Source organism: Erinaceus europaeus, chromosome 9, assembly GCF_950295315.1.
Source record: "Erinaceus europaeus chromosome 9, mEriEur2.1, whole genome shotgun sequence".
NCBI classification, from domain to species: Eukaryota; Metazoa; Chordata; class Mammalia; order Eulipotyphla; family Erinaceidae; genus Erinaceus; species Erinaceus europaeus.
Genome location: NC_080170.1, coordinates 50,860,100 through 50,883,307, shown reverse-complemented (window position 1 = coordinate 50,883,307; position 23,208 = coordinate 50,860,100). Strand labels below are relative to the sequence as shown.

At 41.0% G+C, this 23,208-nt stretch overlaps 1 protein-coding gene across 6 annotated transcripts in view; it reads right to left on the bottom strand.

Annotated features, from left to right (window-relative positions):
• Positions 1 to 23,208, bottom strand: part of SUCO (SUN domain containing ossification factor) — a 76,690-nt gene that overhangs the window by 39,224 nt on the left and 14,258 nt on the right. For 3 of the 6 annotated variants that reach the window (XR_009551588.1, XM_060197879.1, XM_060197881.1), the window contains exons 2-8: positions 16,303 to 16,411; positions 13,533 to 13,640; positions 11,730 to 11,884; positions 5,655 to 5,792; positions 5,294 to 5,444; positions 4,379 to 4,502; positions 574 to 710 (exon numbers count right to left, since the gene is read on the bottom strand). Coding sequence is in view for 5 of the 6 variants with exons in the window: in XM_060197879.1 (XP_060053862.1) it covers positions 574 to 710; positions 4,379 to 4,502; positions 5,294 to 5,444; positions 5,655 to 5,792; positions 11,730 to 11,884; positions 13,533 to 13,640; positions 16,303 to 16,411 (922 nt within the window). In the remaining variant the exon portion in view is untranslated. The remainder of the gene's footprint in view (positions 1 to 573; positions 711 to 4,378; positions 4,503 to 5,293; positions 5,445 to 5,654; positions 5,793 to 11,729; positions 11,885 to 13,532; positions 13,641 to 16,302; positions 16,412 to 23,208) is intronic. The other 3 variants (XM_060197880.1, XM_060197882.1, XM_060197883.1) reach the window with 2 other exon arrangements.

Below are 23,208 nucleotides of genomic sequence, written 5' to 3'. Positions count from 1 at the left end.
AGAGGATTTGGGGGGAAGTGAAAAATGCTTGCTGGTGAATGTCTATCATTCTGTTTTTTTCCAGACTCATACAGTATCTAAAATAGGCACACACTCTAATGTAAATAGCACATTTTGAGTGACAATGATTGTCCATCCACTGTAATAAACACACCATTCTGGTGAGGTTGATAATTGAGGAAACTGTTCCTAATGTGGGGCCAATGGGTATATGCAAACTTGTAATACTTTTCAGTTTTGCTGTGAACCTAAAACTACTCCAAAAAATGAAAGTCTTTAAAAGAAAAGGAGAAAAAGAAGGAAAAGGCCATGTACCAGTGTAACCAGGAATGAACTAAAAATATATCTTTCAGGGGGGCTAGGCAGTAGTGCAGCAGGTTAAGCGCAAATGGCACAAAGCATAAGGATCCCGGTTTGAGCCCCCAGTTCCCCACCTACAGGGGGGTCATTTCACAAGCGGTGAAGCACGTCTACAGGTGTCTTTCTCTCCCCCATCTTCCCCTCCTCTCATATATATATCTATCTACTGGCAGGATGCTACACTTATTAGTGACTTAGAGAAACAGCACATACCTTGGCTTCTGGATTAGCTGCCAAAATTTTGGCACCGCATTCTACAGAGGCATAATTATTTCGGTTTTTCTGAACTTTTTTTGAGGGATGCAGACCTCCATTAGAAGATGGATGCATTGACTGACCTGCAGACAAACCTTATTATAATTAATACATTATAATAAATGTATTTATGTTACAACTGAAAAATACCTCAGCAATACAAACATCTCAAAGCAACAAACTGCTATCAAGAGACCATGCATTAAACCTTTAGAAAATATTTTCGGGCAGAGCTAGAAGGAATTATGTTAAGTGAGCTAAGTCAGAAAGATAAAGATGAGTATGGGATGATCCCACTCATCAACAGAAGTTGAGTAAGAAGATCTGAAAGGGAAACTAAAAGCAGGACCTGACCAAATTGTAAGTAGGGCACCAAAGTAAAAACCCTGTGGTGAGGGGTAGACATGCAGCTTCCTGGGACAGTGGGGGGTGGGAGTGGGTGGGAGGGATGGGTCACAGTCTTTTGGTGGTGGGAATGGTGTTTATGTACACTCCTAGCAAAATGTAGACATATAAATCAGTAGTTAATTAATACAAGAGGAGGAAAATAAAGTGGATGTCTCGAAGTTTTTCAAAACACAAACTGAATCTTTTCAATATATAGGCTGTGTAATTGATATGCAGACTCTCTCAAAAGCCTAGACCAAGTAGATCAGAAGCAACCAATAGCACAGCTATATACAAGATACTGGGTACTGTACAGCAAACCATAACAAAAGGACTTTTCAAAGTTAACCCAATTAACAAATAATGTGATGATAACATTAACTATTGACTGTCTTTTTGAACCCTAAGACAGCAGGAACCTCACATCTCCACTATAGAACCTCTACTTCCCCCAGTCCTGGAACCCTTAGATAGGGCCCACTTTCCCGTATGCCTCTCCCAATCCATATCAAATAATATTGCATCTGCCGATCACAACCTACCCAACACGATTGCCACCTCAACATGCTTCACTTCAGATTGTGTCCAGAGACTGCACGTGTGGAATGACAACCCTTCAGCTTCATTACTCGGGTGAGACCTTTCCTTTCATAGTATACTCTAATTTCATCTCAGGTGGTTCACTTTCTAACAAAGTCCCATAACCTAGATATACACCAGTTTCTGTGAGAGAGAGCATATGTTCATACGTATCCATAAACTACTGCAAAATATATACCTGAAAGCAGAAGTACACTAGAGTTTGCAGTGAGTATCCCCCTAACACTTCCTCTCCACTATTCCAAGCTTTGGGTCCATGATTGCTCAAAAATTTGTTTGGCTTCGTATGTTAACTCTCTTTTCAGTCACCAGGTTCCAGATGCCACCAGGATGCTGGCCAGGCTTCCCTGGATTGAAGACCCCACCAATGTGTCCTGGAGCTCAGCTTCCCCAGAGACACACCTTACTATGGAAAGAGAGAGGCAGACTGGGAGTATGGACCGACCAGTCAACGCCCATGTTCAGCGGGGAAGCAATTACAGAAGCCAGACCTTCTACCTTCTGCAACCCACAAGGACCCTGGGTCCATGCTCCCAGAGGGATAGAGAATGGGAAAGCTATTAGGGGAGGGGGTAGGATATGGAGATTGGGTGGTGGGAATTGTGTGGAATTGTACCCCTCCTACCCTATGGTTTTGTTAATTAATCCTTTCTTAAATAAAAAAGAAAAAATAAAAAAATAAAACAAACACAAAATATATATATATATTTTCAGGGAACCAGGTGGTAGCGCAGCTGGTTAAGCGCACATGGCACCAAGTGCAAGGACCAGCGTAAAGATCCCAGTTCAAGTCTCTGGCTCCCCACCTGCAGGATGTTGCTTCACAGGCAGTGAAGCAGGTTTGCAGGTGTTTGTCTTTCTCTCCCCCTCTGTCTTCTCCTCCTCTCTCCATTTCTCTCTGTCCTATCCAACAATAATAGCTACAATAATAATAATAATAAATAAAAAGGGCAACAAAAAGGGAATAATAAATATTTTCAAAAAACATTTAAAGAAAATATTTTCAAAATTCATCAGAAGTTTAAAATAGCTCATCTCAATATCACACTGAAATTATTAACTACAAAAATCCACATTACTTGGTTTATCTCTAAGTAAAATAATTCACTAATGAAGCTTATCCAGAAGAGCCAAAAGCTTTCTGCTTATGCATTTTAAATACTATTCTTCAATCTCTAACTCTACTATTAAGAATTCTTAGCTCGGGGGAGTCGGGCTGTAGCGCAGCGGGTTAAGCGCAGGTGGCGCAAAGCACAAGGACCGGCATAAGGATCCCGGTTCGAACCCCGGCTCCCCACATGCAGGGGAGTCACTTCACAGGCGGTGAGGCAGGTCTGCAGGTGTCTTATCTTTCTCTCCTCCTCTCTGTCTTCCCCTCCTCTCTCCATTTCTCTCTGTCCTATCCAACAACGACAACAACAATAATAACTGCAACAATAAAACAACAAGGGCAACAAAAAGGAATAAATAAATATTAAAAAAAAAAGAATTATTAGCTCATAATCTACAAAACACAAGGAAAATGTAATACTTTAGTCCAACTACATTTATAGTTTGAGCTTAAAGATACAGATATTTCTGGGGGCCAGGCTAGGTGCACATAGTGAGAAGTGCAAGGACCGGCACAAGAATCTGAGTTCGAGACCCCGGCTCCCCACCTGCGGGGGGGGGGGGGAGTGTCACCTCACAAGCACTGAAGCAGGTCTGCAGGTGTCTATTTTTCTCTCTCCCTCTGCCTTCCCCTCTCTCTCAATTTCTCTCTGTCCTATCCAACAACAACAGCAGCAGCAACAACAGCAACAATGTAAAAAGGATGGGTGGCAGGAGCAGTGGATTTGTACAGTAGGCACTGAGGCCCAGCGATAACCTTGAAGAAAAAAAAAAAAAAAAAAAACCAGAAATTCCTGTGCCTCAATTTTCCTCTTACAAATTACTGAAAGAAAAATGAAAATGGGGAGTCTGGCAGTAGTGCAGCGGGTTAAGCGCATGTGGCGCAAAGCTCAAGGACTGGCCTAAAGATCCTGGTTTGAGCCCCCAGCTCCCCACCTGCAGGGATGTCGCTTCAGTGCAGTAAAGCAGGTCTGCAGGTCTATCCTTCTCTGACCCCTGTCTTCCCCTCCTCTCTCCATCTCTCTCTGTCCTATCTAATAATGATGACATCAATAACAACAACAACAATAAAAAAGGGCAAAAGGGAAAATAAATACATATAAAAATTTTTTTAAAAAAATGAAAATGATAAAAATCACTGCTTTACCTTCTGTATCTCATGTTCTTTAATTTATAAGAATTACTGTTCTGTTTATTTATCTTATAGCACTGGAGCCTTATACATATTCAATTCCATCACTCCCAGACTGGCTTTAAAATTCTTATTTTACACACACAGAGAGACACATCAATTGCATCTTAATAAAGTTTACTTTTAAGAAGCTCCTAACAACTTTTACCTGTTTTTATTATTATCTTTATTTATTGAATAGACAGCCAGAAATCAAAAGGGAAGGGGGGGGGTGATAGAGAGTGAGAGAGAAAGAGAGACACCTGTAGCCCTTCTTCACCACTTGTCAAGCTTTCCCCCTGCAGGTGGGAATCAGGTCTTGAACCTGGGTCCTTGTGCATTGTATGTAACATGTGCACTCAACCAGGTGTTCCACCACCCGGCCCCAAGAACTTATACTTTATTTTACCAATTACAAAGAGAAAAACAGGGGCCAGGCAGTGGCACAAGAGAAAAACATATTTCAACCAGTTACTTAAAAAAAAAAATTCTTACTTTTCTCTTTTTCTACTTCCATAACTTTCTTCTTCCATTCATCAAATGTTGGTATATCTTCTGGATCTTTAGGACTTCCTACTGATGTAGGGTCAATTTCTCCTGGTTTTGTAAAATCAGAACTCTGAGGAAAATGCCAAAAATAAACTTATTTCAGCTCTCTAAGAAAAAAAAACTCAGATTATAAAAGTAAACGTAACTGTCAAATTGAAATCTAATTTTAGAATGATGGCTCACGTTACTGAGTTAAACTTACATCCTAAAGATACTTAAATTTGGTAGTTATATAACTTTTCTATGTAGCTCTCTTAGTAAGTTGCTTAAATAAAGCCTTTATATATCTAGTCTTAGACAGCTGACAGTGGGAGAAAAAATCCATTTAATTAAAACAAAACAATGTTTATACTTGGACAATTTTTTAAAAAAAATTTTAATATTTATTTTATTTATTCCCTTTTGTTGTCCTTGTTGTTTTATTGTTGTAGTTATTATTGTTGTTGTCGTTGTTGGATAGGACAGAGAGAAATGGAGAAAGGTGGGGAGACAGAGAGGGGGAGAGAAAGATAGACACCTGCAGACCTGCTTCACCACCTGTGAAGCGACTCCCCTGCAGGTGGGGAGCCGGGGTTCGAACCGGGATCCTTATGCCGGTCTTTGTGCTTTGCGCCACCTGTGCTTAGCCCGCTGTGCTACCGCCTGTTATATTTTAACAGTATACTGGCAATAATACCATGAATAATACTTGTTCTTGGGAGCACAACTCTTGCCTCAGTCCTATATTCACTACTAACAAATCAATCCCTGATGTTGTGGCAAGTATGGGTAGCAAATTACTTTGACTAACTAGCTTGTAACAAAAAAAAAAAAAAAATACGCTGTACCACAAAGTCCAGGCAAAGAAAATTAAACTCCTACCTCATTTTTTAAATTATCTGATGCATTCAAAGCAGATTTTGTATCGCTGCCACTCTGTTCACTTGCTGAAACTTTGGATTCAAATTCTGATTTTGTTACCTTTCCTTTGCCATGTGAGGATGACACATTTTCTATATGCTGCTGAACAAGGCTATTTGAAACCAAAAGACATATATGAACAAATTTAACTACATTCAATCCAAATTCTTATAATTATCATGTCTAAGGAAAAGAAAACACAAAGAGATTAGTTTTCTCTCAGTCATCAAGTGGAATTAAGCACATACTAAAATTCATTAAAATGTGACAGGGTTGCTACTATTACATAATCATACGAGGGCAAACAACCATCCACACCCACCTTTCTGGTGCATTGATGAAGGAAGGCTGGTCAACTGGTGCATTTGTATCAAGGGCCCCACCAGCATCACAATCGGTTTCAGATTGTTCAGTTTCACTTGACTTGGCTATAGGAATAGTACCAGATTTTTCTATTTCACTAAAAATTGAAACAAAAAAGAATCTGGCAATTTAATGGATTAAATGTAATTTTGAAAGATACTAGTCATCTCCAAAACAAAATTTAAGTCAGAAAAATATTTTACAGTTAGACAAACTATTTTCAAAAATTATTTTAAACCATGTAAAGTTAACTGTTGACTATTGATCTGTATTCTTCTACATAATTACTAAATTTTAAAATATAAAGTTAATATTTTTTGCTTTATTATTTTTTATTCCCTTTTGTTGCCCTTGTTTCATTGTTGTAGTTATTATTGTTATTGTTATTGATGTTGTTGGATAGGACAGAGAGAAATGGAGAAAAGGAGGAGAAGACAGAGGGGAGAGAATGATAGACACCTGCAGACCTGCTTCAACGCCTGTGAAGCAACCCCTCTGCAGGTGGGGAGCTAGGGGCTCGAACCCAGATCCTTACACCAGTCCTTGCGCTCTGCACCACCTGCACTTAATCCGCTGTTACTGCCCGACTCCCAAAGCCTAATATTTTATGCTATCAAGAATATAATTTATTCTGAAAGCATCTTTTTTTAAATTTCTTTACTGTGGGGTTAATGTTTTACAGTCAACAGTAAATATAATAGTTTGTACATGCATAACATTTCTCATTTTTCCACACAACAATACAACCCCCCTAGGTCCTCTGCCATCCTGTTCCAGGACCTGAACTCCCCCTCCCTGAATCTGAATGCATCTTATCTAGTATTTCATTTGTTAATATAATCTATCAGCATCAGAACTGCTGCCTATAGCACCAAAACTGTCTATTACAAAATACAAAAGTTAAGACAGTTTTCAAATTTCCTTTAAAAACACATATACCCTAATAAATTCCCCTAAATCACTTCCATTTCACTACGTAAGTATGTAAGTTCAAGATAACAGTAAAATTACATGAAATGTCCAAAGATGTGATTTCTAGCCTTAAATTCTTTCCAGAATAAGTATTTAATATTTTTTTAATTAATACTACCATTATTTCTATACACATTTCTGTTCCCTTGTACCTTACTAGAACAAATACCTAAATTATAACTGTAATATCTCTGTGTGCAACTCCTTCTACCAAGGTCCTTATGTTCTTGAGGAAAATAGGGATTTAAAAAAATGCTTGCATGACCTCACTAATGCATCCTGGAACCCTACCTCTCCTGAGCCCTACCCCACGGGGGAAAAATAAAAACAGGCTGCGGTTATGGATCAACCTGCTAACATCCATGTCCAGCAGAGAAGCAATTTCAGAAGCTAGAATGTTAATTCACCTTCTGCACCTCAAAAAGAATTTTGGTTCATATTCCCAAGTGGGAGAAATGTTAGGGGAAGATGACTAGAGGGCTCTGAAACCCAAGTCCATCGGGACCTGGAGAGAGAGGAAGGGAAAAAGAAAGACATTCAGAAGTAGTAATCAGTGTAGGTGTGAATTAGAGAGGAAGAGAATACAGGACTATACAAAAAAAAAAAAAAAAAGGCAAAAATATAGGCAGGCAGGCAGACAGATAGACAGCTATAGAAATAATAACCCATATCTGTGACCTTGGGAGAACCACTGCAGTTTCCAAAGGAGGAAATGGAGAAACGAACTCTGGTGGTGAGAAGGTATAGAATTGTACTCCTGTTACCTTGTAATTTTGTAAACCTATTTTAAATCAATAATAAATACTATTAAAAAATGCTTCTGATAGAGGAGCCAGGTATGGCATATCTGGTAAAGTATATAACCTGAGAACCTGAGTCGAAGTCCTAGTCCTCACCTGTAAGGGGTAAGCTTCGCAAGCACTGGAGCAGTACTGGAAGTATCTTATTGTTTCTCACTCTCTCTCCATCTCTCTCTTTACCAAAAAGAAAGAAAATAAACAAAAAACAGGTTATCAAGAATGGCAGAGCTGTGCAGGCACTGAGCACCAGTGATAACCTTGTTTTTGTTTTTAAATTATCTTTATTTGTTGGATGGGGAGACAGTCAGAAATCAAGAGAAGAGGAGATAAGAGAGGGAGAGACAGAGAGACACCTATAGCACTATTTCACCACTTACAAAGCTTTCACCCTGTAGGTGGGGACCAGGGGCTCAAATCTGGGTCCTTGTGGGCTGTAATATGTATGCTCAAGCACGTATGCCACCACCCGGCCCCCCTATAATAACTTTGATGACAAAATAAATACTGTGCTGAGGGACCGAGCAGTAGCATACCCAGTTGAATATAATGTTACCATGTGTAAGGACCTGGATTCAAGCCCTCAAGCCCTGACTGCAGGGGAAAAGCTTCACAAGTATTTGAAACAGTGCTGCAGGTGTCTCTCTTCCACTGTACCTCCCTTTGCCCTCTCACTTTTGATCTCTATTTACAGTATGTAAACATATAGATAGATAGATATAGATATAGATATAGAGATAGAGATATAGATAGATATCCTCCAGGGTCATTGCTGGGGCTCTGTGCCTGCACCAAAATCCACTGCTCCTGCTCCTGGGGGCTGTTTTTTCCGTTTTGTTGCCCTTATTTTATTGTTGTTGTGGGTATTATTGTTGTTGTTATTGATGTCATTCTTTGTTGGACAAGACAGAAAGAAATCGAGAGAGGAAGGGAAGACAGAGAGAAGGAAAGATAGACACCTGAAGACCTGCTTCACCACTTGTAAAGTGACCCCCCTGCAGGTGGAAGCTCAAACCGGCATCCTTATGCCGGTCCTTGCACTTTGCGCCATGTGCACTTAACCCACCACACTACCAAACGGCCCCCAAATAAATATATATTTTTAATGCTTGTGGTGAAAAAAAATTTTGTAATAAAAAGTAAATGATATTAACTAGCAATATATTCTTACTCTGTGCTGTACGTTGTTCAATGTTTTTATCTAGTTTTTAACCCACTTGATAATGGAAATGTCTAATGTAGTAATAAAGTAAGACAACTTTCTTGTGTGTTGCTTGATAGGGCCTAGGGGAATATACAGCAGACTTTTTCTTTTTTGCCTTCAAGGCTTTGTGCTGACACTACAAGGCCACAGCTCCTGGTGGCCATTTTTTCCTTTTCTTATTTTTTTTTTCATTTTATCGGATAGGACAGAGAGAAAATTGAGAGAGGAAGGGGAGATAGAGAAGAGAGAAAGATAGACACCTGCACACAGGCTTCACTGCTTCTGAAGCGTCCCCACTGTAGTGGGGGAATGGGGGCTGGAACCCAGATCCTTGCACAAGGTACTATGTTAGCTTAACCAGGTGTACCACCACCTGGCCCCTAAATTTTCTAAATAAAGAAACTCAAACTGTTGGTATGCTTCTAGTTCTGCTTCTGGGATCTAGTTCTGCTTCTGTTACATTGCTTGACATTGTGGTCTATTTACATGGTCTTTTCTGTTACACTGGTTTGGTCTCACTACCCCCATCTCCGGGAGATTTGGTTTAGCCCTTGCTAGTTTCGCGCTTCCTCCTTCTCCCCGCCCCCTACCCTACGTACTTCCTGAGTTCCTGACACTGCCACAGGAGGAGAAAGATGCAGGACAGATCTGTGCAGTGATTAGGTGTTGGACTGTTTGCCTGCTCGTGAATAAAGATAAGAAACTGCATTCTCAGCTCAGCCATGTGTTTCTGGTCATCTGTTACCTGCCCGTGAAGCCAGCCAGATGAAAACAACATATGGCACTACAACGTGGGGCCTGACCTGCGCATCCCCCAGATAAGTGAAGACTTTGGCTACCTATCCACTATGGGCTGCTTTTCTGCTTGTGAAGAGGTTTCCAAAGGCCTCTGCCCTTTCTTCATGAGACTGTTTCTGTGTTTCTGGAACATTTCTCTCCGTGCCACACTCTGGTTTCTGCCTGCTGCCCACCCGCAGGAGCCAGCTCGCCGCCGCGTGGCACAGAGTGTTGGGCGTGGGCTCCCTCCACGCTGCTCAGCCACTGGGAGCAGGGCAGCAGGCATGGCAGGCAGGGCTGCAGCCTATCCTGGTTGCCACCCTGGGGCATCTCGGCCCGTGCCTTCTGCATGGCGGCCCGCCCGCCCTCCTGCTATGAAGTCTGGGCAGATCCCGGACCACCTGGAGACCGCGGGCTCCCTGCCGGGACTGGGCACCCTGGCCAAGATCCCCAGCTCGGCTCTGAAGGCAGAGAAGCTAGAATACGCAGAGATTCCTGCAGAGATCGCAACCTGCAATTCCTTGAGCTGAAGTTGTACAAGAAGCCACCGCTGGACAATACACACCCCGAACAACTAAGACAGCATAGATCTAAACTCGTGTTTAAAATGACGTCTTCAAACTAAAGTTTTTCTCCTTGTGTATTGAAGACCATGTTTATGTGTGTGTTTAAAGTTTGGTAAACATTAACTTTAAGGTTAGAAATGTAACTTTAAGGCTACATTCTTACCAGGCAAAGTTAAATGAAAAAGGTTTTCAACATAGTTCTCATAAAGGTAAAATTAACCTAACATTTAAAGTCTGAGGTAAAAATAAGTTAAAAATCAATATATTTTAACTAAGTTGGTCTAAAAAACCTGTGCACACCTAGGGTGTGTCTCCATCTTGAATGGGTGTAACAAAAGGTTAAATAAGACGTTATTGATATGTAAAGCTCTCAAATACCTTCTCAATTAGAAACGGTAGATTCCACAATGGCTATGCTATGATTCTCATGCCTGAGGCTCTAGCAGTAGTTCTTTGACTTACCACATTTTAGATTGGTTAGGAGCCTTAAAATGAAACGAGAAAGACCTTCCAAATTTATAAAGATACTTAAACCAATTATAATCATCGAGTTATCTATTGTGGTAAACTTCTAACCTGCTACAAGTTTTGTTTCATAAGTAAGTGAATTGCAGCTGTCAAGTTCTCTACAGAAAAGCGGAATTCCAGCAGCTGACCTTCCTCATACAACGTTCCACCCCCTGGCATTCTTCCGTGGACATCTGCTTTGAACAGGCACTTCTATCGGACTTACTGGTACACAACGCTACAGTGGATTTCCTTTATGCTGCTGGGTTTCTCAAAGACTGACTGCAGCCAGTTGCCTTGGGACTCTAGGCCATACACCCCCATGCTAGATAATGCCCACAGAGGCAGGAAACTCCCATCAAGGCAAAAAAAAAAAAAAAGCCCACAGAGGCAAGAAATGCCCCCCTCAGGCCTTCCCTTGGCAGCACACTGGTTCTTGTTGCTCGCTTACTTGTTCCTCCATGTTTGTGCCAGTTTCTTTTTTAAAAATGCCTGTATGATATAAGTTTCTGTTCATCCCACACTCCTGATACTATGTTCAATTAGTTAAAAAGAAAAGGGGGAATTGTTGGTATGCTTCTAGTTCTGCTTCTGTTACATTGCTTGACATTGTGGTCTATTTACATGGTCTTTTCTGTTACACTGGTTTGGTCTCACTACCCCCATCTCCGGGAGATTTGGTTTAGCCCTTGCTAGTTTCGCGCTTCCTCCTTCTCCCCGCCCCCTACCCTACGTACTTCCTGAGTTCCTGACACTGCCACAGGAGGAGAAAGATGCAGGACAGATCTGTGCAGTGATTAGGTGTTGGACTGTTTGCCTGCTCATGAATAAAGATAAGAAACTGCATTCTCAGCTCAGCCATGTGTTTCTGGTCATCTGTTACCCGCCCGTGAAGCCAGCCTGGCAAAAACAACAACACTCAAACTCTACACATTCTGAGTATTTATCCTAAGTTTGAGAAAGGTAACTCTGAAGACATAAGTATGAGTGAAATGCTGCAGTGATACTCAGCAAAAATAAACAATCTGAATTTTTGAGAAAATTATTTTCAAACCAGTAGAACCTCAGTTCATTTATATGATATAGAGATTTTGCTTGCAATCTAAACAGTTTTAATAAGTTGGGCAGCTAAGTAAATGTGTCACTATCTTACTCTAAAAAAATATTTTATCACTAGTGAGATTATTTTGTTTCCCTCTATAATTACTTACTCAAGTTTTGAGATAGGAGTGATCTCTGAGGTAGATGAGCTGGAATTATTTTCAATGTCTTCACTGTCCACAACTACACTAGAAGAATCTTTGTGAAGATCAACTGCAGGGAGTATCTCAATCACAGATGGACTTAGCTTTTTGGACTCTGTATTCTATTTTAAAGAAAAAAAGAAAGTCAGTTACAGAAAATGTAGAGATTTTTAAATTATCTCTTTAACTAAACAGGATTTTTAAAAAAGTGTCAGTCTGGGAAATGGTCAAGTGGCTAAAACTCTGGACTAGCATGTATGAAGTCTTCAGTTCGATCCATGGCATTGCATAAGACAGAGTGATGCTCTGGTTTCTTCTTCCCTTTTCTCATTAATGAATAAGTATTTTTAGTAGTATGCCTCAAAAGGGATATACAAAGTGAACATAAAAAGTGACATGAGGGAGTCAGGCGGTAGCGCAGTGGGTTAAGTGCACATGGCACAAAGCTCTAGGACTGGCATGAGGATCCTGGTTAGAGCCCCGGCTCCCCATCTGCAATGAAGTCGCTTCACAGGCAATGAAGCAGGTCTGTAGGTGTCTATCTTTCTCTCCCTCTCTCTGTCTTCCCCTCTCTCCATTTCATTCCATCCTATCTAACAACAACAATAACTACAGCAACAATAAAAAACAAGGGCAACAAAAGGGAAAATAAAAATTTTTAAAAAGTTATTAAAGCTATATGAATGTATTAACAGTGAACATACAAAGAATGTTCACTAAAAATGTACTTTTAAAAATCTCTTCTACTAGGAGCAAGTAGTGGCTCAGCTAGGTAGAGCACACATATCATATGTGAGGACCCAGATTCAAAATTATAGTCCCACTTACAGGAAGGTAGTTTCATAAGACGTGGAACAGTGCTGCAGATACTCTCCTTTTCTTTGTCTCACCCTTTCTATCTCTCTGTCTCTTACCCTCTATCAGAGAGAGAAAAAGAGGAAAAATAACCACTGGAAATAGTGTAGTTATAAAGGTACCAAGCTCCTATACCTGAGTAGAAAGAAATAAAAGAAAATCTCTTTCAAGCATTACCACATTAATACATTTCGTGTAAAATACAAAAGGCATTTCTTATGAAAAGTTCACATTAAAAAAAAAAAAAAGTTCACGTGTCCATGGTATTACACAAGATAAAGGAACTTGTCTTCTTCCCTATTTCAAACAACCTTTTACTAGAATTATTGTTAATGAATAAACAGAAATGCTACCTAAGTACACAAAACAATACAATACATATTATTGGCTCTAAGTTAAAGTTTAACGTGTATCACTAACAACCTTAAGTTATATACAAGTAACATTAAAAAGCAACACATGACTTTTACTGCTCCTTCATTTCTAAATGCCTAGGTCACTCATTTACCCATCCCAAATGAAATCTGAAATCTGTCTATTGTCTACTCAGAATTGAAAACCTTTCAACAGCAACTCTCCCACAACCAACTCTGAACAGAGTTAGCCATTCTGGGTGGTGGTGCACCTGGCTGAGTGCACATGGACACAGTTTCAAGCCCCAGATCCCCAACTACAGGGGGAAAGGTTTAGGAGCAATGAAGCAGTGCTGCAGGTGTCTCTCTTTCTCCCTCTTCCTTCTTAATCTCTGTCTCTATCCTAAAGTAAAATTAAAATATTAAGAATTCTTTTTCTATATTCTTCTACTGCGCCCTGTTCAAACCAGTTGCATGTTATTTTAAACAAACAGAAGTTTCTATCTTAAGTCATCGAGAGGAACATGCAGTATATTAAAGACTCAAAGGCAAAATAGCTTACTTGAATATGCTCAATGTAGTCATCTTTTAATTTACTTTCTTCTGGAAGAATAGGGACGTTTGAACCCACTTCCCCCAGTAATTCATCAACAGGTCCCCCTTTTTCATCCTATAATGGAACAAGAAACAAGACAAGCTGGTAAAATTGCTTTAAAATGAAGTTCTCAAACAGTATTAAAGACCATCTCTCTATGATTTATAGCCAAAACATCACCTTGTGTGCAATGGACTTAAATTGTTTTATTTTATTTACAAGTTTAGTGTCTATCTTCCTACATTTACCTCCCTGCCCTTACACTTAAAATGTGCACTTGAGGGGTGGGAGGGGGGACAAAAAAATGTGCACTGAGGCTAGGTAGGCAGTGGTGTACCTGGTTAAGTGCTCACATTACAGTGCACAAGGTCACAGGTTCAAGCCCCTGGTCCCTACATACAGAGGGAAAGCTTCATGAGTGATGAAGCAGAGCTGCAGGTGTCTCTCTGTCTCTGTTTCCCTCTCTATCCCCCCCTCCTCTCTCAATTTCTGTCTCTATCCAATAATAACAAATAAAAAAAAAGTGCACTGTATAAGTTCTTGAACTTCACTCAACTTACTTACCAGAGTACTGCTTAGTTCTGGATAGCAGTGGTGCTGGGATCAAACCCAGGCCCTCTAAGTATTATGTATTACCACTGTGATACTGCCCTGATGCACCCCTTTAAAATAATTATTTATGAGAGAACATTATTCTGACTGGGTATCAAACTTGAAACCCTTCTCATGCAAGTCCTATGCTCTATCCTACACCACCTCCCAGGCCTCGTATCCTAATAAGCACTTAGTCCTATCAACCAGCGCTATATGATAGGCGTGTATCAAAGACCCAAAGTATTTGATAGTTAAATGTACTTACAGCTTTTGCATAGCTCTTTCAATATTTCTAAGTCCAGATTTCAGATACTTTTATGCCTTGTAATGTATATTTTAGCTCTTAAGCTTCATCAAAGCAAAGCTTATATTCAACATTGTTTACTGAACTCAGTGCAGCACTTACTAAGAAACTAAATGTCTTGAGATTTTCCATCAAAAAAAGAGCTTAGATCTAAGTATCAGAGACTGAGTAAGATCATAAAATTATATTTTTCTGGAGAGATATTCAGCAAGTATTCAACATTTTAAATATTCCACCCCAGAAATATATACAATTCAAAAAATGTTAAATAATCCCTCTAAAGATCATTCAAAAAAAGGTACAAGGATGTGATTTTAAGTATGTGTTCATGCACACATACAAAAGTACATAAGAACATGTACACATACAGGTAAGAAACAGTGCAAAAACCTGTCACTAGAGAAATGTTTAATAAGAGGATATGATGGAATATAAGTATAGTCACTCAGGAGAAAAAAGCAACATAAAAGTGTGTCCAGAAGATATTATTGAGGAAGAAGGGAAACTCAAGTTGTAGAATCCTTGAAATATGACACTTCAATGATAATTAAAGTACAGATTTACATGTTAAATGATAGTGTATCTCATATGGAAAATAACCTGAATATTTTAATAAGAGATAGCAAATTGGAGGTGGAGGAGACAACACAGTGGTTATGCAAAATGACTTTCTTGCCTGAGACTCCAAAGTCCCAGGCTCAATCTCCCACACCAGCATAAACGAGAGATGAGCAATGTTCTGGTCATGCACGCATGAGCACATTATCTATCTATCTATCTATCTATCTACCTACCTATCTATCTGTCTTCCTCCCTACATTTCTGTCATTAAAGCAGATAAACATATATATGAAAGAACTGGCAAACTGGGGTCCCTCTGAGGAGGGGAAACGAGATATAATTACTATATAGTCAGTATAGATTACTTGTGTAATTTAAAGTCACTAAAGCCAAATCTAGCCAATATTTATCTTTTATCCTTCCTTTATAATGATAAAATAATAAATTATTTAGAGATGATTAAGTTGTTTGGACTCTGTCTATCCACTCATTCAGTTAAAAAAAAAAACTACCAGCAGGGCTGGCAAGACAGCTCACTTAGATAATGTGTGCACTTTGCCATGCATAGGACTCGGGTTAGAGTTGATTGCTACCTGTGTTTTTTTCTCTGTCTGTTTTTCTACCTGAAAAAGTCACCATAGAGCAGTGAAGACAAAATAAAAACAAGCTAGCAGCATAGCATATTCTCCCTATAATATTCCTTCCTAAAAGTTTTTCATTTATAAAACTTTTTTAAAAATTCAATCTTACTGGTTTACATTACTATAAAATCTTAGAAATACAGTTCCACACTTCATGTAAATCCAGGATTTCTTTAGAAACCCTCTTAACCATTTTAGAGTACTACTAAAAGTTACTAGAGGCTGGCAAAATACCTCATCCTGTTTTGCCATGGGTGTGACCCAGGTGTGCCCATCACCACTGCAGGAAGCTTCAGTCCTGTAGTATCTATATTTATATGCATGTCCCCTTCCTCCATCTGAAAAAGTCATCCCAGAGCAGTGAAGCCCAGAGGATTAAGTAAATAAATAAATATTAAAAAGAGAGCCTCTAGTTCTCAGTTCTTTAAACGGGCACTATTTTCTCTCTGAGCATGTTATGACATACCAAATATAAGCCATTATAAATATGTGAGAGCTTAACTTCTTAATTCCCTGAGAAACTACAAATCTCCACCAAGAACTCTGCCATGGTACTTTTAAAATTACTTTTATTCTGTTTTGAGGAAGTCTTAGAAAGTTGACACACAAATTACAATGTCAACTTTATGTGAGATACCTTTTTCTGGAATTGTACATCTTCATTTTCTAGTGCACAACTGTCATCTTGAGAGTAATAGGATGCAGCTGAAGAGCTCTCTTTACAACATACACGCCAACTGGGAAGCCTGTGAAAACCACCATCACCAACAACAAAAAAAAAAAAAAAAAAAGGAAAAAAGTGAAGTTAAGTCAATAAGTATTCCCTATGAACTTGAGGCAATAAACAGATGGTTCCTGTCCTTATAAACTTAATTTTTACAAAATGAAAATAAACACACACGTAAGGGGTTTTAATGCCCTGAGAAAGACAAAGTTATCAGTAAGTTCAAAGTAAGACAGGAAGGACTTCACAAAAGGAGTATCTGACAATTATATGAAACAGAAAGCTTTCATAGTACTAGAAGCCAATAATCTACGTAACTACCAAGTACTTGGGGATACCTGTAAAGCTACTTAAACTACTGCAAAAGGCAGAAGTAAAGCTTTCAAATTTTTGTAATTAGAAGAACTTATCAGTGATATAAAAATGAACGTAAACAGCACTCACACAATTGAACATTACTGTACATTAATACTTATCAGGTATAAAACTTCCAGAGAAAACAATTTTAAAAGTCTCTAGAAATGTATCAAAGAAATAACATATCACTGTTAGGACATTCAAAAGTGACTCAACATTTGTTTAGCATGCAAAAATATTTTTAAAAATTATTTTCTATATCTGAGGGCACTTCTATGGGACTAAACAGTCTGATTCCCTGCTATTTAAGCCACTTCTGGGAGTTGTAGTGCAGTGACACAGAATTACTAGGAGTTGTTTCCATGTTGTCTCATTCAGGTTTCTGGCACATATTCTAACCCTACTTCCACTCCCTAGATTCAAACTTGACTACAGTCCTACCATTCTTCTGGCTTCTGAGGGTAGAAACTAGATTTTCCTGAGAGCCACAAGCTAGCCTTGGTGGCACTTCTTTAAATTCTTACTCCTTCACTTACAACTCTAAACTGAAACTTAGCCATTAATATTTCTTCTCATAACTCACAATGCCTCTAGGGCAAAACTCACTGCTATGTTCTTAGCACCATGACCTACTGAGTTTTTACTTTGATAATGGGTTGGATCCGCTTTGATAAGAGTTTAGAAAGGGCGAAGTCCAAGTAATCAGAGAGATTGTAGTAGAAGACAGAATTGAACTGGGCAATAAAGGATTGCTTCTTAAGCATAAGTACAAGACAAATATACAGTGCAGAAAGACAGTGCTAACCAGACAGGGTAGTACTGTTAAAATAATGTCCTGCCCACACCACCCTAGAAAACAGGAGTTGGGATGTGTTCTAGGAAACAAGAAGTTGGGATATTTAGGAAACAAGGAGGTGGAAAAGTATTTTCAAGAAAGCATAAAAGTGTGCGTGTGTGTGTGTGTGTGTGTGGGAGGGTGTTGGGTTTAAATATCACTCCCTAAACTTTGAAAAAATAATAGGATTTCTGTTATGTACAGAGAGATTTGAGAAATAATTAGGAAATTTGGAAAACATTTTGATCAAGACTGGTAATAAAACAAGACCAAAGTATCACTAGACTTTCAGTGTCGTTGCTTCAAAAGCATCCTATTATTTTTTTCAATGAGTGTCTCACAAAACAGAAATTATAACTTTTTTTTTTTTGCCTCCAGGGTTATTGCTGGGGCTCGGTGTCTGCACTACAAATCCACTGTTCCTGGAGGTCATTTTTTTCCCTTTTGTTGCCCCTGTTTATCATTGTTGTTGTTACTATTATTGTTGTTATTGCTGTCATCATTATTGGATAGGACAGAGAGAAATCGAGAGAGGAGGGGAAGAACAGAGAGGGAGAGAAAGACACCTGAGGACCTGCTTCACAGTGAAGCAACCTCCCTGAAGATAGGGAGCCAGGGCTCTAATCTCGATCCTTACACTAGTCCTTGCACTTTGCACCATGTGCGCTTAACCCGCTGCACTACACTACTGCTCGGCCCCCAGTTTGTTTTGTTGTTGTTTTTTTTAACAACTCCTGGCTGACCTTTTTTCTTCCTTCTTAGAGAGACAGAGGGAGAGACACCACAGAACCAGAAACCAAACCCCACCCCTGACGCAAGTGCCCCCTGTGATGCCAGCACACCAATCTTGGTCTCTCACAGTAAGGGTTTTCTAACACTGCTCCTTTTCTATTGCTGGGTCACACTATACCCCTTTTTCCTCCAAGTTTTCAGTCTATTTGGCATGCTCAGTAAACTGAGTCAAATCAAATGCCAGTGTAGCTTAGTAGGAGAAAAAAATTCTATCTCCTAGAGCTTGTTTTGAATCAAACCCTTGAATAGTTTTAATCTTCTAATGTAGGTTTAGCCTTCAATTCTCTTAGCTTAAATATTCCACATATCAAAACCTATTAGAGGACTGTTTCACTAAATTGGCGTATAACTTCATGGCTCTAACATGGGGAAGTACATATTAAAAATGTGTATGTTCTGTTTTTATATCTTACCATTAGAAATTCAGCCAATACAGGTGGGGAAGACAGCATAATGGTTATGCAAACAGACTCTCATGCCTGAGGCTCCTAAATCCTATGTTCAATCCCCCGCACCACCATAAGCCAGAGTTAAGCATTGCTCTGGTATTTCAGTGTATGTGTGTGTGTGTGTCTCTCTCAAAAATAAAATTGAAAAAAAAAAAGAAAAAAGAAAAAGAAATTCAGCAAATACAACTCGTCTGTAAACCTGCTGGAAATACCCATGTACTAAACTCTCTTGAGAACAGCATATTTTAAGAAACCGCCTAAGATATAGTTAGTCTATAAAATTCAAGTCACAGTACCTTTGCTACCTTAATTTTCAATTTGAAATTATAAACATAGTTCCCCAACTACTGTTGCTGAGGACTTATTTTGATACAGTCTCCGCCCCCAGGTTTTTCTATGCCCCGCTAAATCCTAGAGTGCCCCCTTTCAATCAATCCTGGCTCCGCCCCCAGGTTTTTCTATGCCTCGCTAAATCCTAGAGTGCCCCCTTTCAACCAATCCTGGCCCTACACGTCACCCCTGGTTGTCGCCCAATAAAAAGCCCCCTCACCCCTCCCCTCTCTCTCTCTGGGCTCTCGGCTCTCCCTCTCTGAGGTCTCGCTCCCTGCTCTCCCCCCGTGGTCGGCCACTGCTGGCTGGCTCCACGTGGTCTGAACCAAACCTCCCCCCCCATCCTATAATAAAGATCTGTGTACCCCTTTGCTCTGGACGTCCGCTCTCTTCTCCGCGGTGCAGCCCGACACCAGACCACCTCAACAACATCTGGCGCCCATCGTGTTCCGTACCCACACCACGCCCGGCCTGAGGTCTCCGAAACCGCCCAGACACAGGTAAGTGGCATCCGCCCACTTCTGTGGCCCCGCGTTTCCCTCCACCATGGGAAATTTCTCGTTTTATGAGGAGGTGTCCCAGTCATTATCTCTTGACCTGGGACAGATTCCCGTTGTCATAAAAGGTTTAATTTTCGCTACCCCTTGGATTTTTTTAACTGTGGTCGCCACTTTCAAGATATGTAAAACATGGTATGCCATAAGGATAAGTGACCTTGAGGCTGAGGTACGAGAGTTAAATCACATATGCTTAAGACTTAGACATCCTAAGCGATCAGCAGCTAAACCCAAGAATTCCGTTCCCACAGACACGCACACGTGTTCGGACGCTCCTCCTCTGACCCCATCCCCTTCCGCCGTTCCGGTTTCAGCTCCGCCTGCGTTCCTGAACCCCGCCCCTTCCGTCCCGGTTTCAGCTTCCGTTTCAGCTCCGCCTGAGGCTTCTGCGTTCCTGAACCCTGCCCCTGCCGTCCCGGTTTCAGCTCCGCCTGCAGCTTCCGTTTTCCTGACCCCGCCCCTGGCCCCTGCTGCCGCGGTTTCAGCTCCGCCTGAGGCTTCCTCGTCCCTGACCCTGCCCCCTGCTGATACATCACCATTAAGGGACCTAGTGACTGAGATACGAGAGCTAAAGGATATTTTTTCAGCATTTAAGGATTTTAAACCATGTGCAGTCCACCCCGGGAGCTCCGTCCCCGTAGATATGCGTTTAGTCTCCCCTGCAGCCACTACAGCAGTTTCTACTGAACTTTCCACTTCTGTAGCTCCCTCTCCCGTGCCACCGGACCAAATCCACACATTCCCGGTAAACTTGGCCCCTTCTAAACAAAACCCTCAGCCGTGGCAGCCATATTCCTTGAAAGAACTTGGAACGCTCAGGCAAGCAGTCAGGGAGGACGGTATGCACTCTCCATGGACCAAGTCCGTTTTGAGAAGCTTTTACCAGCATTTAAATACACCACAAGACTGGAAAGAACTGGCTCGTGCTGCACTCCCAGACCCTCTCTATCTTCAGTGGCAGGCATGTTTCCGCGATGAGTGCTCTAGGCAATCGCAGGAAAATAGTAACAAACAGATAGAATGGAATTCTGATGCTTTGTTTGGAGCTGGAGCTTATGAATCTGGAGCTCAGCAGGCAGAAGCCAGGTTTCCAACTGGTTATTTTGAACAGGTACGCATCTGTGCAACACAAGCATGGGAAAGGGTGACCACACCTGATGTAGATCCATCAGCTCCCATTAACTCTTTTCACCAAGGCTCTGATGAGTCATTGGCGAGCTTCATCTCAAGGGTGAAGAGAAACTTAGAGAGAAAGGTTTATAATCCTGACGTCCGCACACTACTCCTGCGCTCTATTGTCTGGGAAGGCATGACACCACAATTCCGTCAGGTATGCCTTAATCTTAAACACCTACACCCAGATAATTGGATTCTAGCGACACAGGAACTTACATCAGGCAATTATGGGACACCCGCTACGACGCAGGTCTATGCAGTTGCCCCACGTAAGCAAAACGGGTCCTGCTTTCAGTGCGGTCGCCAAGGACATTGGCGTAACCAATGTCCTGATAAGTTGCGACCACGCCTCCAGTCAGGGAAACCACGCCTCCAGCCAGAGCAACCCCGCTTTCAGTCAGGGAGCCAGAGACCACGTACTGTTTGTCCAAAATGTCGTAAGGGGTTTCATTGGAAGAGAGATTGTTGGTCCCAATTTCATAAAGATGGTTCGCCCCTGAATGGTACAAATTCGGGGCCTGAGATTTTGTGGACCACTCCTGTTTTAGAACAAGGTCACCCTTCTATGACAGTAAAGATTGGCAATATTCCTTTTAAATTTTTGATTGACACGGGGGCAGCAAAGACGATTTTAAGGCAAGAAGAGGTTCCCCAAGATTGGGAACTCATCCCTGGACCCAGTTTACATGGAATAGGAGGGATGACAAGAGCATTTTGCACACGAGACTTGCTTATGTGGGAAGACCCAGAAGGTTCTACCGGACACTTCCGCCCTTTGGTAGCTAATATTAGCACCAACTTACTGGGCAGGGATCTTCTGGAATGTCTTAATGTTAGGATATCCACAGACGCCTCTGCAGAGCGTAAAACTCATTCCCGCGATACCAGGTCTATTCAGCACCCCCAATACTAAATGCCACTGTTCTTAGCCAAACACCCCGCTTAAGCTGGCTTTCTAATGAGCCTGTCTGGGTGGAACAGTGGCCTTTACCTAGGGATAAGCTAAAAATTTTAAAAGAGCTCATCCGAGAGCAGTTGTCCTTGGGACACATTCGTCATTCTCGAAGCCCATGGAATACTCCTGTCTTTGTGATTAAAAAGCGCTCGGGAAAATGGCGCCTCCTTCAAGATCTCCGTGCAGTAAATAAAACCATGCAGGTCTGGGGCTCCCCCCAAAGGGGTTTGCCTCTTGCTTCTGCAATTCCCACAGGAATTCCAATCATAGCTATTGATATACAAGATTGTTTTTTCTCTATCCCCTTGCATCCGCGAGATTGTAAACGTTTTGCCTTCTCTGTTCCGTCTATTAATAATGCCAGCCCCGCTGATAGATTTGAATGGGTGGTGCTGCCCCAGGGTATGGCCAATAGTCCTACAATTTGTCAGGAGGCTGTTAAATCTGCCCTTGTCCCATATATTCATAAGGGCCTTAATATTTTTCATTATACAGATGATATTTTAATATGGGGAAAATCAGATACAGATCTCTATGCCTTACGTGATTTTCTCATTCCTGCATTAAAGAAAAGCGGCCTTAATGTAGCCCCTGAGAAGATACAGCTAATCCCTCCAATATCCTTCCTAGGTTCAGAGATTTCTCTAACGCAAATTCGTCCCTTAAAACCTAATGTTACCTTCCCTTCTAACCTTACTCTTGCTTCTTTACAAAGTTTTCTAGGAAATTTAAATTGGCTTAGGCAGTATCTCTATCTGCCCACAAGCTGCCTCCAACCACTGTTTGACCTGTTGAAAGGAAACAAACAGCCCTCTTCAAAACGTAAGTTAACTCCTGAGGCCTCCTTGGCACTGGAAAGGGTTAACCAGGCCCTCCAGGACATGCACCTTGTTCGATTCTCCCCCTCCTCTCCGGTAAACCTTCTAATCTTCAACTCCACCCCCACAGTAGTAGGGGCACTGTGGCAAGACCATGGGGTTCTCAAATGGCTTCACACGCCAGTAGGAGGAGCTCCAAGACTCCTCACTGAGATAGATGCATTAGCATTCATGGTTCGCCAAGGGAGAAATAGGTCTGTGCAGGTCTTAGGGAAAGAACCGGATTTAATCATTCTGCCCTTTTCTCTCACAGATACAGAGTGGCTTATACGCCATCATTCCCGCTTTGCCATAAGCTTCGTGGGGTTTCCAGGACAAATAGATAACCATTTTCCTTCTAATAAATTGATAGCTTCTTTACCTCTTCTGCCTCTACTAGCACCTAAACTTTTCTCTCGGGATCCCATTCCCTCTGCTCCTACAATCTTTACTGATGGCGGAAAAAGGGGAGCTGCTGCCCTTATATATTACCCAGACAAACAATCTCCTA